Below are 17,500 nucleotides of genomic sequence, written 5' to 3' on the forward strand. Positions count from 1 at the left end.
TATGAGGAATTTCTGCAGTAACTACGAAAATATGCTGTAAATACTGTAAATGGCAGATTTTGTTTTTAATTCGCAAATTGCGGAATTGCGGAAAAACTGGAGGGACTTTGAGCTTACAGAAACAGCCACTGCGTTGCTATAAGTAAGGGATCATGGACGGCCACTTCACTGCTATAAGTTAGGGATCATGGACGGCCACTGCACTGCTATAAGTAAGGGATCATGGACGATTATGTGTTCTGGTACAGAAAATCCAATGCACGTTCGAGGTGGTACATTGATGTTGCGGGAGGTAGGGGGAGGGGTAACTCACAGTACACAGAGAGAGATAAAGACATAGATAGATAGATAGATAGATAGATAAATAGATAGATAGATCGATAGATACAGTAGATAGATATAAAGATAGATAGATAGATAGAAAGATAGATAGATAGATAGATAGATAGATAGATAGAGTGGTCACTCACTGTCGGTTAGTTCCCAGAGCCGTGGGGGCAGCTGGCTGAAGTACTCGTGGCTGAGAGCCGCCTGTGCTGAGATCCGCTGCTTTGGGGAGCACTGCAGGAACCTGGAGGCCAGCTCTTCAGCATGGTCCACGTAGCCCATCCTAACGCGCGCACACACACACACACACACACACACACACACACACACACACACACACACACACACACACGCAGGCAAAGAGAAAGGGTCAAAGTCATCTTCATCAATCCATACCTGCCTTCACAGACAGAAATAAAGCTTTCAAAGGTGAATGAAATGAAAATATATTCAAAAAGTACAATGAGTATGTTAATTCAGTTATCTGTATATACACATCAACACATAAGTACATGAAGAATGAAACTCTGAGGGGAGACTTAAGTAGAAATAAGTATGGGTTAGGGTAAATTAGCATCACACAAAGCCTGTTTCATGTGTGCACACACACAACCCTCACTACCAGAGAGATAGGACTGGCAGAGAAAGAGATAGAGAGGGTGAGAAGTGAGAGAGAGGGTGAACTTCAGAGGATGAGTGAAGACAGACAGTTTGAGATGAAGAAAAACAAAGAGAGAGATCACAAGAGGGAGTAGAGATAGTATCTCTCTCTCTCTCTCTCTCTCCCTGTATCTCTGTCGTTTCTCTGTGGCTGGGTTTTCTCAGGTCTGCACACAGAGGAGGCGCTGAACTCCTGAACTGCTGTAGCAACCAGTGCCGAGGGGGAACACAAACATGAGAAAAGAGAGAGAGAGTAGAGAGAGAGAGAGAGAGAGAAGCAAGAAAGAGAGCGAGAGCGAGAGCGAGAGAACGCAAGTTGGAGAGAGATGGCGTGAAAGAGGAGGAAAGTGTAAGGAAAGTGTAACAGCAACAAACTCTGTAATTAGAGCTGCTCAGTGGACGCATTAAAGAAACATGAACTTCCCCTCTCCTCTCCTCTCCTCTCTTCCCTTTCCTCTGAGTTCTGATGTTTCTTCCATGCTCGGCCCCTCACAGATTGCTGGAGCTGTCTGCAGCTCATCATACACCTCCCAGGGTCCCACAGGCCTCTACTACTGTCCCCCCCCCCCCCCCCCACACACACACCAGCAACTGGAGGGTAAGCAGCCTTTTCAGCCAGTTTATGATCTTCTTTTCTAGATGGAGTCAAATCATCCTCAACCAAGATACGCTGTTGGGTTGAATACACATCAGGAACAAAGGTTCTGGTTGAAGGACTTTAAACATCAATTTTAGTCAATTAGAGTGTTGCATCTTCTGCCATTACACTACAGACTAACCATTCTAACTCTTTGTGTTTACTATAACATCACAATCAGTATTTAGTGATTTAGAGTTATGATCGAATGTCTTTTGCTCAGAGGTGATTTCTTGGTTGCTATGTAGCCCCTCTTGAAAAGCATGCGCTACTCCTTATGGTCAAATCTTGCTGTAACGATCAATAGCGTTGTTTCATTCTCCACATCTTTAGAAACCCTTCCTGATCAAATTGAAAGTTATATATGTGGACACTCGTCTTTTCTCTCCTCTCGCTTTAGACTCTCCACTATGAGGTGTTGCTGTCCCCTCCCTCCTTCTGCCCATTCTCACCCAACAAACACGTCCAAAGTCCTACTACGAATTGCCTACACCACATCACACACACATTCGGATTGTTAGCCAAACTACCCATTTCATTGCTAGTACAATCACAGTCATCCGCTCCTTCGATCAATAGGAACCCTATGAGTACATTACAATCCTCAATGTGTTGTATCACCATAATAATTGCATGCTGGCATTATGAACACACTGTATACCCACTAAGTGTAAGGTCTGTGTTCTGTCCGTGTCTAATTTCTGTGTTTGTCTCCCTTGTGTGGTCACATGTTTGTTCCCATGTCTAGTCCTCGTGCTTCCTTGTTCCCGCCATGTGCTTTCCCTATGTTTGTTTGTCTATGCCATGTGCCCTCTTGTTGTCCGTGTCTCCACCCCTCACCTGTTCCCAATCTCCCGGGTTGTGTGTGTCATTGGTTTCACCTGTGTCCTGTTAATTCCCCTTGTTTAGTCCACCTGTGTCCTTGTCTGCCCCGCCTTGATTGTTCTCACCTGTCCCTCGTTATCTGTTGCCTGTGTGTATATATAGTCCTTGTTTTCTTGTTCCTCGTTGTGTCTTCGTAAGTTTGTGTTTGATGGTATGTTCCTTGTGTTTCCACTGCTCCTCGTGTATTCCTAGCGTTTAGCGCTTCTGCCTTGTTCAAGTGATTACTCGTGCTTCTGACCTCTGCCTGCCCTACTACTATTATTCTCCTGCCTATTCCCTGTGTGGATTTGTTTGCCTATTTTTGGACTGCCTACCTGTGTACCGAACCCTGCTAGTAAACGTTTATTCTTCTGAATCTACCCCTGTGCTGAGTCGTGCGATTGAGTCCTGCACAACACCCACCATTCGTAACAGTACGAAGACACCAAAGATGGACTCAGCCGACTCAGTGGACTCAGTGCTCAGACTCAGTTTGAGCAAACAAGCCTCCTCTCTCTGCCTCGTGACAAGGGGAATAGAGGAGCAAGGGAGAAGTTCCCTGAAGTCCCTGAACCTGCTGTTGGGACAATTCGAGCAGCTCCTGGATCGTTGGGATTCCCTCGCTGCACCTCCCTCTCCAGCTCCGGTTCCATGCCGCCTGGATTCCGGCTCCAGGGTTTCAGCTTCACTCGCCAATACTGCTCTGGCTTCAGCTCCGACTCCCCGTCTCCTGCCTCCCGCCGTCAGGACAGCCGCAGTCGCCCTAGGAAGAGCTTCTGACGCTGTCAACCTCGAAGCAGCCTCTACCAAGGCCACCATCAAAGCGGTCTCTGACGCCGTCAACGCAGCCTTTGGAGCTTCCACCCTTGAAGCTATCTCCGCCGCCCTCGAAGCTGCCTTTGTAGCATTGGAAAGATTTTCTGTCACACCCAAAGAAGCCTCTGGCGCTGCCTTGCTCGATTGCAGCTTCTGCTGCCATCGATGCAGCCTCTGCCACCCTCGAAGCAGCCTCTGATGCTGCCGCCTCCGAGGTTGTCTCTGCTGCCCCAGAGGTAGCCTCCGTCGCTACCACTCCCAAAGCAGCCTCTGACGCTGCCGCCCAGAAGCAGCTCTGACGCTGCCGCCCTGAAGTAGCCTCCGTTGCTACCGCCCCAGAAGCAGCCTCTGACGCTGCCGCCTCCGAGGTCGTCTCTGCTGCCCCAGATGTAGCCTCCGTCGCTACCACTCCCAAAGCAGCTCTGCCTCTCCCGAAGCAGCTTCTGATGCTGCCACCCCCGAAGCAGCCTCTGACGCTGCCGCCCCCGACGTAGCCTCTGTCGCTACCACCCCCAGAAAGCAGCCTCTGATGCCACTGGCGTAGCCTCCGTCGCTACCACTCCCGAAGCACCCACTGCTGCCCCCGACGTAGTCTCTGTTGCTAGCAACCCCGAAGCAGCCTCTGTCGCTGCTGTCCTGAAGCAGCCTCTGATGCCACTGACGTAGCCTCCGTCGCTACCGCTCCGAAGCACCCACTGCTGCCCCCGACGTAGCCTCTGTTGCTAGCAACCCCGAAGCAGCCTCTGTCGCTGCTGTCCCTGAAGCAGTCTCTGAAGAAATTGCTGATGGTGACGCCACTGAGGCCTACGCCACAGCAGAACCAGCCGCCGCAGATCAAGCCGCCGCTCTCCCTGCAGACCGAGCCGTCGCTCACCCTGCAGACCCGGCCGTCGCTGACCCTGCAGACCCGGCCGTCGCTGACCCTGCAGAACCAGCCGCCGCAGATCAAGCCGCCGTTCTCCCCTGCAGACCGAGCCGTCGCTCACCCTGCAGACCGGCCGTCGCTGACCCTGCAGACCCGGCCGTCGCTGACCCTGCAGACCCAGCCGTCGCTGACCCAGCAGACCCAGCCGAACGCTCACCCAGCTTGTGCGTACCCTACAGCCAGCGCTGCCGACCCGGACCCCGCAGCCACCGCTGCCGACCCGCACCCCGCAGCTGACCCGGACCCTGCTGCCACAGCTGCCAACCAAGATCCTCCAGCATCCGTTTCCGATGCAGGCCAGCAGCACCCTCTGCCGAGACCGTCCAGCAGCACCTTCTGATGGCGTCGCTGCTGAGGGCTCTGCTGTTCCAAGCGCCCCTGGCCGGAGTGCCCCTGTCCCGAGCGCCCCTGGCCGGAGCGCCCCTGTCCCCGAGCGCCCTGTCCCGAGCGCCCCTGTCCCGAGCGCCCCTGTCCGAGCGCCCCCTGTCCCGAGCGTCCCAGGCGCCCCTGTCCCGAGCGTCCCAGGCGCCCCTGTCCCGAGCGTCCCAGGCGCCCCTGTCCCGAGCGTCCCAGGCGCCCTGTCCCGAGCGTCCCAGGCTCCCCTGTCCCGAGCGTCCCAGGCTCCCCTGTCCCGAGCGTCCCAGGCTCCCCGGTCCCGAGCGTCTCAGGCGCCCCGGTCCCGAGCGTCCAGGCTCCCCTGTCCAAGGTGTCCTTGCGCCGGTTCCAGGCGCTCCGGACCCTGTCTCCAGTGTTCCTGGGTTCCCTGTCCCAGCTGCAGCAGACCCAGGGTTCGGTGCCGCCAGCCCTAATGAACCAGCGAGTCCAGGTGCCACGTCTACCCCAGCCACTGGCCCTGCAACCCCAAACACCAATCAATATCGCTGGCATCTATTTGTTGTTAGGGTTATTGTTGTGTTTATTGTTGGTCTGTTTGGCCGGTCGCCAAAGACTCTGCCCCTGTTTGGCCACCCACCCGACCGGTCGCCAAAGGACTCTGCCCCTGTTTGGCCATCCACCCGATCGGTCGTCAAAGACTCTGCCTCTGTTTGGCCATCCACACCGGTCGGCCGCCAAAGACTCTGCCCCGGTTTGGCCACCCACACGGCCAGCCACCAGACATTCTGCCTTGCTTGGCCGTCCACCCAGTCAGCCACCAGACACTCTGCCCCGGTTTGGCCACCCACACGGCCAGCCACCAGACATTCTGCCCTTGCTTGGCCGTCCACCCGGTCAGCCACCAGACCCTTCTTTCCAGCCTTCTGTCTGGCCCGGCCTGCCCGCCTGCTTGCTCTGGACCCCCTCCACCCACCCTAGGTGGATTTGATCTGTTTGTTGTGTGTTTTGGGCTGTCTGGTCCGGTCTGCCCGCCTGCCTTGCTCTGGACCCCCTCCACCCACCCTAGGTGGATTTGATCTGTTTGTGTTTTTGGGCTGTCTGGTCCGGTCTGCCCGCCTGCCTTGCTCTGGACCCCCTCCACCCACCCTAGGTGGATTTGTTCTGTTTGTGTTTAGGGCCGTCTGGAATCCGGCCCTTAGAGGGGGGGGTACTGTAAGGTCTGTGTTCTGTCCGTGTCTAATTTCTGTGTTTGTCTCCCTTGTGTGGTCACATGTTTGTTCCCATGTCTAGTCCTCGTGCTTCCTTGTTCCCGCCATGTGCTTTCCCTATGTTTGTTTGTCTATGCATGTGCCCTCTTGTTGTCCGTGTCTCCACCCCTCACCTGTTCCAATCTCCCCGGGTTGTGTGTGTCATTGGTTTCACCTGTGTCCTGTTAATTCCCCTTGTTTAGTCCACCTGTGTCCTTGTCTGCCCCGCCTTGATTGTTCTCACCTGTCCCTCGTTATCTGTTGCCTGTGTGTATATATAGTCCTTGTTTTCTTGTTCCTCGTTGTGTCTTCGTAAGTTTGTGTTTGATGGTATGTTCCTTGTGTTTCCACTGCTCCTCGTGTATTCCTAGCGTTTAGCGCTTCTGCCTTGTTCAAGTGATTACTCGTGCTTCTGACCTCTGCCTGCCCTACTACTATTCTCCTGCCTATTCCCTGTGTGGATTTGTTTGCCTATTTTTGGACTGCCTACCTGTGTACCGAACCCTGCTAGTAAACGTTTATTCTTCTGAATCTACCCCTGTGCTGAGTCGTGCGATTGAGTCCTGCACAACACCCACCATTCGTAACACTAAGCTGTTCTACAACCGATAGTCTAATAGCTGGCTCTCTCCATTTCTATCCACTATCAATCTTGTATGTATCATGTAATCTTGTATGTGCATATGCTGCATGTGTGCTAATCCTGATGCGTGTATACATTTCTCTGCTTGCTTTAATTCCCTCTTCTCCTCCTCTCTCTTCTGCCCCCCTCCCCTCTATCTCTCTACTCCGGCTCACACTGGTTCCCCCTTATGTTCTGGGTTCTGCTCATGGTTTTGGAGTTTTTCTTTGCTGCTGTTGCCTGAGTTTGTGCTCTAGAAAGTTCAGGCTCTGGGGCTCTGTAAAGCACTTTGAGACAATTTCAATCGGAGCAATCTAAATAAAATGGAATTGAATTGAATTGAATTAATAAGGCAACTAGGCTGTGTGGTTGTTGTGAGGGCTTCTTCCTCCTCTTCAGTGGGGGGATAATGAGCTCTCTCTCCTCTAGCAAGCTCTCCCAAGCATTAAACTTTCACAAGCCCTGCGGAGAAACACCATGGATTTCACAGTTCACAGAGAGGTTGGGAGTTAGCACTGACGCTAAGCGTTACTGATGCTACGTGTTACTTTGCTGTTTTGAACTCGCAGTTTCCCCCATAGGACTATGCGATGAGGGAGGCAGGATGGAAAACAAAGGTGCGGTTAAAGAAGGGGAAAGAAGGAAAACAAAGGTGCGGTTAAAGAAGGGGAAAGAAAGAAACACAGCATGAGTGATGGATATCTCTGCTTTCGCTACCGCCACGAGCCCGCCGCTGAGAGCTGACGACAGACACACAGCAGAAAACAAGCATGCCATCACCGCTCGCCCGAGTCCAGTGCCCCTTTTCATGTTCCTTCACGAACAAAATAATCACTGTGGATCTTGCAAGCCAGTACACACACATTCACACACACTCACACACACACACACACACACACACACACACACACACACACACGCACACGCACACCACAGACCTACACGCACACAATATACACAGCACCTGGTTTCACTGTTCCATTACGGACCCTGTACCAGCTTAAAAACATCCTGTCTCGCACTCCCCTTTAAGCAGCCATTAGGGGCCAGTAACCAGGGCTCTCAGCCAAATATTATGGTAGCCATCTCTGACGGCACGCCAAAACACCCCCATGCTCTGACAGCCGTGCTCGGACAGATGACAGCTCTCACTGACTGTGACACTGAGTCAGAGAGCCGGGTGATCCCGGAGGTAAGTGGGGACCTGTTGGGGCAAGGAGAGGGGAGCTGGGGGGGGGGGTGTCTTTCATCACGCCTGGATGTCTTGCTTAGAAGTGTTTCACATAGCAGAACAACTTTACAGGCTGGAGGATATCAGGGTCACAGGATCTGATTTATGAGTGTCATGTCCAGTAAATGTGAGGATGAGGGCATATTTAAAACCCCTGAGGCCTGACTTAAACAGGGATGTCCCTCAGATTGTAAACTGATAGGAGAAGAAGGTATAGAAAGAAAAACACAAGAGGAAAGGAAGATGGAGAGGATAGGAGAAGAGGCAGAGGAGAGTAACAGGGACGAGACTAGCAGTGTGGAGCAGCTAGAAATAAAATATGATGTGAGAGATGGATGGACAGGACAGACATACAGAGGAAGAGGAGGAGGAGGAAGAGTGATGAAGAAGGAGGAGGGGGAAGAGGAAGAGTGATATAGGAGGAGGAGAAGGAGGAAGAAGAGGAGGAGGGATGGAGAAGGAGGATGAGAAAGAGGAGGAGTGATGGAGAAGGAAGAGGGGGAAGAGAAGTGATGAGGAGGAGTGTGGGGCTGGCAGCAGATCAGAGGGCTGGCTGGGCGGCAGTAGTTAACATTCCTGCTGCTCACTCTCACATATTTATTTCCTCTCTGGCTGGACCACCACCAGACACGACACACACACACACACGCACACGCACGCACGCACGCACGCACGCACGCACGCACGCACGCACGCACGCACGCACGCACGCACGCACGCACGCACGCACACACACACACACACACACACCCCCATCAGACAGGCAGATAAAAGTAATTTATTCAACCAGTCAACCATCAGCAGTCAGTCTATATGTCTGTCTGTCAGTCCGCCTATTACTCACTCTGTCAGTCAAGCATCTACTCAGTTAGGTCAGCTGGCTGTCAGTCTGGGTCCCTGGGTCTTATTTGGCCCAAGGTCATTTCACGAGCCCGCTCCTCATCTCTCTCTCTCTCTCTTGCGTTTGTCCTCCTCCCAAACGACGTGTGGGCCTGCTGTACTGAGATGTCTCCTCCCTCTCCGCTCTCTGTTTTAGAGGCACAGACGTTGTGCTCACACAGCTGTGTGTCTGTGCAGAGAGCCCTCGGCTCTGGCGTGGGTCATAAGCTCATCAAATAGATAGCTGCTCTCACTTTTACCAATGGGCCCAGCAAACCCTCTGAGTGTTAGGATATGGATAGGGTATTATCTGTGCGTTAGTTAGGGTATTACCTCTGTGTGTTAGGTAGGGTATTATCTGTGTGTTAGGTAGGGCATTATCTGTTTGCTTTGGTTTGATCCACTTCACCATTCCCATGTCAGATGGACTCAGATGATGAAGTACATCTCTACCTTCTTCTGAAGCCAGCAGCACCGTTTCCAGTTTATGCTGCTTGATTCAGTGTGAACAGCTTCTCCTTCAGTCTGTGGGAAAACACTGTCCTGAGGACTACCCTGGGTGTCTGTCAGTCCATCTATCTGCCTGTCTGTCTGTCTTTCTCTGATGCACCGCTCCCTGTCTGACTATTTTACACACATCCATCAACTGCTTTCCTGGGACCCCACTGCCCCACGGCCAAAACCCATGAATCTCTTTGTCTTTGCATATCTGGGATCTCTTTTTCTCTCTCTCCTTCACACACACGCACACACAGACACACACACACACACAGACACAAACAAATATGGCAAAAGTAATTAAATTAAATTAATAAGAACTAGATTTTAAATACTATAGTGGGAACCACATAGTCCATATTATAGAACTACGTAGAGCATAAAGCACTGTCCCTTATTTCCCTAAGCTGTCCATTTGCGGCCTCATTTTAGATGGTATCACACAATCACGCATGCTTGAGTCTGTCTTATCAGATCGTGCTGAGGGACTGCAGTGCAGAGAGACCACTTTAGGGAGCTGGAGTCTGCCTGTGGCACGGCTCTGTACCGCAGAACCACACCATGAATCGCTCATGCAATTTGTGTTCTTAAAGAGAGAACCCGAGACCACTCTACCTACAGAGAACACTTGTTAGAAGCCAGCTAAAAATAATCATGGATATCTGTCCATTCTGCCCGTGCCGGCGAAATATTTAAATGTATTGAAGAACAAATGTGAATCATTCAGACTCAAAATTAATCTCCCAGGGTGATCTCCACATTAGCCTATGTACACTCTTGTTTACTAAACAAATGTTGGTGTTTTTGTTATATTTAACCACTCTGATGTTCAAATGAAAGGTCATTTCTGTGAATAAAAAGCATGTAAATATTTTGCAATGCATGTCACGGGGCTCGGACTACTGCCATTGTTCTCCCTATAATAATAATAATAATAATAATAATAATAATAATAATAATAATTTATTTTGGGGGAAGGCCGTGGGTAGGTCTTACAAGTCCAAAGTTTAGCATGACTGAATGCATTTAAGTTCCATTCAACAGAAGTCAAAGGGTTCAGAATTTATGGGGAAATATTTTTAAGGCTGAAATTCCAAGGATGGTGATGGTTTGGTCAGCAGCCCTGAGGGTGTGTGTGTGTGTGTGTGTGTGTGTGTGTGTGTGTGTGTGTGCATGTGTGTGTATGTGTTTGCGTGTATGTATGTAATTGTGTGTGTGTGTGAGAAAGAGAGCTTCTGGAGCCTTCAGCAACAGTGCTAAGCCTTAAAGATGCCTCAGTATGTTCCTCTGCCATCCTCTTCATCATCTCAAAGCACCACTGACTCCTGCCTCTGCTGCCAGATCCTGCCTTCTTCATCAGGCCATCACTGCACCCACAGTCAATAACTCAAAACCAGCCGCCACACACACACACACACACACACACACACACACACACACACACACACACACACACACACACACACACATTCCATTCCCCATCCTCCTCGTCTTCCAAACTGTGAAGCGATTCTTGCACACAGTAACACACACTCACACATCGTTTCTCTCCACCTCCTCCTCCTTCGATTTATTTCTGTCTGAAAAGCAGGCATGAAGAGCACAGGGCTTTATCACGTCCCTCTGGAGTACTGGATTCTCTCTCTTTCTCTCTCTCTCTCTCTCCATCTCTCTTTTTCTTTTTTGGCTTGCTCTTTTTCCAGCCCAAGCGGGCAGGCGGGCGGCTGCTGGATTAGACCCGCAGCCTCATTAGCGCAGTCTGTCAATATTTAGAGCGCCGTGCTAGCAGGGGCGACTTACCCAGAGTGCTTTGCCCGAGCTCTGTGCCGTCAGCAGGGCCTTCACAGCGGGAGCTGCCACCCGGCTACTGAAGCTCGTCCTCTAAGAGATCTCTCATCCCTCCCTTTTGCTTCACTCCTCATCTGTTAGCGCCACTCGCCAGATACGCCTCAATTATCTCTCTTTTCACAGATTTTTACCCTTTAATTACTCCAGGCTATAGTGTTGTTCTTATGCGAAGGGAGGGGAGGGGAGGGGGGGGGGGGGGGGGGGGTAACAGTGAAAGAGAGAGAGCAAATGAGACAGAAAAAGAGAGAGAGAGAGAAAACACGCTGGCAGAGTAAAACACCCTGGCAGTGTTAAGGTCTAGCATTTAGCAGAGGCTTTTATCCAAAGGCACTTGCGTAGGCATGCTGCAATGGCGACGCTAACCACTGTACCACACACTGGCCTAGTTGGAGTAGCAGCAGGCAGCCAGAGTGTGTGAAACCCTGGCTCTTATCCCTCACCCTAACCCCGTTGACCCCTGACCTCTCGGAGCACCCAGAGGAGCTGGCACACGCCCAACCTGACCCCTGGCAGGGCGCGGCCTGAGGGCGCCCATATTTTACAGACGTCTCCGCGTTCTGAGATTCTCACGGACCCGCTGGCAGCATGGCCGCTTTGGAGTGCACATCGAACCGCAACTGGAATGTGACCTCTTTGTGTCGCTCTCGGAGATGCCACATTTCCTCGCGGCATCACTACTGCAGGGGGTCATGGGAAATAGGCTTTGCCAAATACCCCACTGCATCAAAGTCCCCTCTGTGTCAAACATCCCCAACTTGTGAGTGTGTGTCATTACTCCGATATGACAACGCTCCAGAATATGCCAGGAACTTGAACTGGAGAACAATCTTACTTTGTACTCAAACTTTTCACATGTGAATAGCCATTCGCATTCATTACATATTTACGTTCTCCAAGCATTTGCACAGTTTTCTACAGATCTTGTATCATATACTGTATATGATGTATAAGACTCATTCCAATAATGTTAATGGGATTAGAACCATCATTGCATCATTGGTAGAAACAGCATTGGAAGATGACTCTTCACACTGCATGCACTTCATATCATACCAGTGTTAAAGTGTACACCACATGTATACTTCTTCAGATACTAGTAGCACTCGTTGTCCACTTATCCTGTACCCTTAACATGTCCATACAGACAGACTGGGTGAGTACTTATCCGGTACCCTTAACATGCCCATACAGATAGACTGAATGAGTACTTATCCTGTACCCTTAACATGCCCATACAGACAGACTGAATGAGTACTTATTCTGTACCCTTAACATGCCCATACAGACAGACTGAATGAGTACTTATTCTGTACCCTTAACATGCCCATATAGACAGACTGGGGGAGTGCTTACTTGTTCCAGGCTTGTCTGAGTTTTTTGGGACTGTAGACGGTGCAGCGATCTGTGGAGAGAAGAAGGACAGGAGTCAGCAGGGCCACTAGAGCCACACACACACCAACACACACACACACACACACACACACACACACACACACACACACACACACACACACACACACACACACACACACACACACACACACAGCAGCACACAGAAAACAGCGGTGTGTGTTACACAGACACACACTGATTAGGATCTGTATATTCAAACAGTATTCATGCCTATCATGTTTGAGAACAGTCATTAATAAGGATGACATCCAGAAGCACCCATGTGTGTGTGTGGGGGTGTGGGTGTGACTGGGGATGGTTGAACTGCTTAAAACGGTTTACAATTTTGAATTTGTGCGACTAGAAAAATTTATTTAAAAATTCAGAAAAATGCTTTCCTGATGAAACTTGACTTGTAATGGGGAATCAAATAAAGTATATAAAACGTGTGTGTGTGTGTGAGGGAGAGAGAGAGAGCTGATAAGAAACACACACACACACACACCCTTGGCTTGATGGTGGTGAGTTGTTCATTAGTGTAACCACCCGCTGTGCTGATCAATACTCCATCCCCCTGCCAATCCCTTCAGCTGTGAGTTTACACACACGCACAACACCCTCTCATCAACGATCAATCAAGCACACACACACACACACACGCACACACACACATTTATAGACACACACACACACACACACACACACACACACACACATTTATAGACACACATAGACACACACACACACACACACACACACACACACACACACACACACACACACACAAAGACATATGCTCTCTCTCTGTCTGTCTTTTGTTTGAATGAAAGAAATACTAGTCGAGCATGCTTTATAATAATATATTACAATTAAACACACACACACACACAAAATAATAAAATGTAAAATAATGTATATGCTACTATTGACAAATCATTCTTTACCATAATAAGCTACACAAATCCACGTTTGCTGTAAGATACTCAGTGCTTGGAGCTGCAGATGTGGGTTTGTATCCTACAGAAACCGAGAGCTGAAATCTCATACCACAGCCCACACTGCCATCTGCTGCTGAAAAGGGCAAACTGCACCTTCAACCCTGCTGCCAGTATCACGAAAACACACTGCCTCCCTAATGAATCCAGTAAATGTGTGTGTGTGTGTGTGTGTGTGTGTGTGTGTGTGTGTGTGTGTGTGTGTGTGTGTGTGTGTCAATGAAAGAGAAGGCCTTTGAGTCCTCAGGCCTTGGAGAAGAATGCAGAGCTCCAGAGTGACGTTTACTTCAGAGACTTAGCAGCGGCCTTTGCTTAAGGAGATCCTTGGAAGCTGAATGTCACTTGGGACACACACACTCACACACACACACACATGCATACAGGACTGTGGGATTGTGGTAAGGTGACCTTGAATGAGGGTCTGTTTGTGCGTGTGTGTTTGAAGGGCGAAACTCAAAAAGGCTTCTTGAGTTCAGAAGGAGCATTCTTTCAGCTTTCAACAAAGCATTTCTCTCTCCCGCTCTCTCTCTCTCTCTCTCTCTCTTTATTTCTCTCTCTCTCTCTCTCTAGGTAGAAGTGAGCGTTCTTATCTCACACCTGCGAAAAAGGCTAAATCCCTAAGTTCATTAGCACCGTGACTATTCTGGAAGATTCCTCAGCAGCCTCACAGGCTAATTAGCAGGTAGCTCGTGGAGAACTCCTGTCGGAGCCGCTGAGGCTGTAGGGCATAGTGTTCCTAAACTAAGCTTGACATCAACATTTCTTGGCCATTTGCTTCTACGCAAAACTATAGAGGGAGCACACAAGTGCAGCTTTCAGCTCTGTAATTATGCACAGATATCATTACAGAGATATCCGTAATCTGTGTGTCAGATGCATCCAGCAGGAGGTTGAGTTCAGGTTCAAGGACTCATTGTGCCAGATGCTGCAGTCTCACACACACACACACACACACACACACACACACACACACACACACACACACACACACACACACACACACTCTCTCTCTCTAGCAGTTTCCAGTTTTCCAGGCACCCAGTGCTGCTGCCATGGCCACGGGGTACCCAAGGTCACCCAAGGTCACCCCCACACACTGAACACCACCTCAGACTGGCCAGCAGTAGCGTAACAGTAACACTCAGCGAATGCCAATGGCTGTCCAGACTGCAGCAGCAGGTACTATTTCCTCTGGCTGCGTTCTCTCCTGGTCTCTACTATTGAAACACTACTGAAACGCAACAGAGCTTCTACTGTCGAACACATCTGGACTGCACAACTGTCTTTCAATCAAACATCTGTACAAACATGTGCTGTGCAATAACAACAACAGTGTGCGTGAGTGTGTGTATCAATGTGTGCAGTGACAATGTGCATCTTTGTGTGTGCGTGTATGTATGTGTGTATGTGTGTATGTGTGTGTGTGTGTTTGTGTCTGCGTGTGTGTGTCTGTGTGTGTGTGTGTCTGTGATTGTTTTATCCCCCCCCCTCTCCTCCTCCGTTGCCCGTCCTTTTCCCTGTCCTGCTCTGCCAACACTAATCTGTGAGCCGCATCCCCCTTCTCCTCCTCCTCCATCTCAGGCCTAATGAGCTCCCAGAAGGCTCCGCCTGCGTACCACTGAGCTGGCACTCTACCCACTGAGCACAGCAGGGCACAGAGCTCCACAGCCCAGCCCCGTACCCACAGACCAGAGCAGGGCACAGGCACGGACCCACACACAGCAGGAGAAGGGGGGGGGGGGGAGGACAAAGAAAGGAGAGAGAAAAAACAAAAACGAAAACAGGAAGGACAGAAACAGAAACGAGCCAAAGCTCCCACACTTCCTCTCTGTTGTGCGGGTTTTAAGAAGGGTTTAATTAAACTGTAAAAATGTCACCCCTCTCTTGCAAACAAGCTACACAAACTGAACCCTAAAATATCTAAAACACAAAAAATTAGATTTTCATAGACTTTCACAAGTAGCAACTGCACACTGTTCAGCTTCATCAACCGTACCAGCATTTCTGGTGTTAAGATACTCATCACCTACAGGTAGAACTATCCAACACTGTAAATCTACTGAAATATATGAACACACACTGTCCTGTGAAGCATGAAGTGAAGTTTGCAGTGTGACATTAAAAAAACAACATGTAAGACATACGTGAACACAAACAAGTCTTTCATTTTCAGTCCAAAGGCAACACAGACTTAATACATGCTCCCATTTAGGTCTGGCCACAGCACTGATAAGCCATTTTCCTTTGAAACCGGCAAATACGCAATATTATTTAAAATGGCAGTGACTTGAAAAGGCAAGATTGTTGTGTCTGATATAGAGAATTGTGCATACAGTGGTTAACATAATGGTAGGATACAGCATTGTGAACTATGTGTGATGCAGTAATTGGCTTGTTATTTCACACACTTTGTCTACAGTTGTTACTGATTTTAGCATCTTTGTCTCAGGTTTATGGTTTTTATTTTCTCAAATCAATGTTTCAAATAACTACTTAAACATTCTGCCAGATATAGATAAAAAATAGATATAAATATACATCCCCCACATTAACTATCATTAAGAGCAAATAGCGCTGTTGATGAGCAGCTCTAAAGCCTATTGTCGATGAGGTGTTGATCTGATGACATGACCAGCTCTGAAGCCTACTGTAAATGAGGTGTTGATATGATGACATGACCAGCTCTGAAGCCTACTGTAAATGAGGTGTTGATATGATGACATGACCAGCTCTGAAGCCTACTGTAAATGAGTTGTTGATATGATGACAACATGGCTAGCTCTAAGGCATACTGTAGATGAGCTGTTGATATGATTCTGACATGACTATCTCTAAGGCATACTGTAGATGAGCTGTTGGGATCCGTACCTGATCTGAAGTGAGGATGAGAGAGCACACCTGACCAGGATTCTTCTGTAGGAGTGCCCAGGATCTGAGGGAAACAGGGGGAGACATCATGGTGAATGTGATGAAATATTTTCATCTCGCATCTGGAGGAGGGATGGTGGTTCACAGATCAATCAATCTGGTAACAGATCAATCACCTTCACAAAGTTAGGCACTCTTTTGAGTAGCAATGCACTATAGAAATGCATTATATAGTCTATTCCTAACTATAATCGCTTCAGTTTATGAAATATTTCTTAACAAGATTATACTACTTTTTTAGATTTCAAATCCCATGTTTAAAATCAGTATCTCCACTAATGCATTTATATGGGATTGTATCATGTCTATTTTGTACAATGTAGACAAGCTGCTACTAGTATGTTGTGTCTGTACAGAAAGTGGATAATTACTACACATCAGGTTACAAAAGTGCACAGGGGGAGATTTGGATGATAGAAAAACCCGAAAAGCTATTGTAATAGGAAAATCCGTTTGCCTGCAATCCCACCAATCTACCATTAGAGGGCAGAAGTGCTCCATATTACAACACACACTTCCTCCAGACACTTCATGTCGTTATCTCAAACCGGAGATAACATCTCACTACACCAATAAAAGAAGTACAAAAAGAAGAAGTTATAAAGATAAAATTACATTGTTTTCTGAAGAAAAAAAGATAAATAAACCATCAGCAAGCAAGGTGAGGAGCACATTTCTAATGACTACACATTAGCATGTTGCTCTTCACGTCAGTCAGACCTGGACCACCGCCACTGGCTGCTAGCGTGGGGGAAAACCACCCCAAGCCAACCTACCACACGTAGGCAGGTAGTTTTGAAGATCTCCACCTGTACCGGCACTCCTGGCCAACTTCACATGCTATAGCACATGCTGTAGGCCTAACACAGCAGATCAGATTTGTGCATCTCTACCAGCATGTACAAGGTAAAAAAACAAACCAAAAAACTCTCTTTATGTTAGTATCAAGGAGGAATGCCAAAGGCAGCAGCAATATCAGTCCAAATAAATAAATGGTTATGTTGAAGATTAAAACAAGGACTGCTCTGCTTTGGGTATGGGAAATGAAGGAATGTTCCATTCTGAGTATAATATGAGAAGCTTTGAATATGTGTGTGTGTGTGTGTGTGTGTGTGTGTGTGTGTGTGTGTGTGTGTGTGTGTATGTGTGCATTTAGGGAGTTGTTGTTAATGCATATTTGAGGTGCTAAATATGTGGTCTGCCCTAACTATGGAGTTAAGCACCCGTCTAAAAGACCCTGAGTATGATCTCAGCTTTACTCTCATTTTCCACATGACATTTCTGCTAATATTATG

At 48.7% G+C, this 17,500-nt stretch overlaps 1 protein-coding gene across 2 annotated transcripts in view; it reads right to left on the bottom strand.

The window, feature by feature from the left end:
* cdk14 (cyclin-dependent kinase 14) overlaps positions 1 to 17,500 on the bottom strand; it is a 164,909-nt gene that overhangs the window by 47,838 nt on the left and 99,571 nt on the right. For both annotated transcript variants that reach the window (XM_012838735.3, XM_031575760.2), the window contains 3 exons: positions 16,146 to 16,209; positions 12,244 to 12,292; positions 471 to 610 (listed from right to left, as the gene is read on the bottom strand). In XM_012838735.3, the coding sequence (XP_012694189.1) occupies positions 471 to 610; positions 12,244 to 12,292; positions 16,146 to 16,209 (253 nt within the window). The remainder of the gene's footprint in view (positions 1 to 470; positions 611 to 12,243; positions 12,293 to 16,145; positions 16,210 to 17,500) is intronic.

This window comes from Clupea harengus, chromosome 11 (assembly GCF_900700415.2).
Source record: "Clupea harengus chromosome 11, Ch_v2.0.2, whole genome shotgun sequence".
In the NCBI taxonomy this organism is placed as follows: Eukaryota; Metazoa; Chordata; class Actinopteri; order Clupeiformes; family Clupeidae; genus Clupea; species Clupea harengus.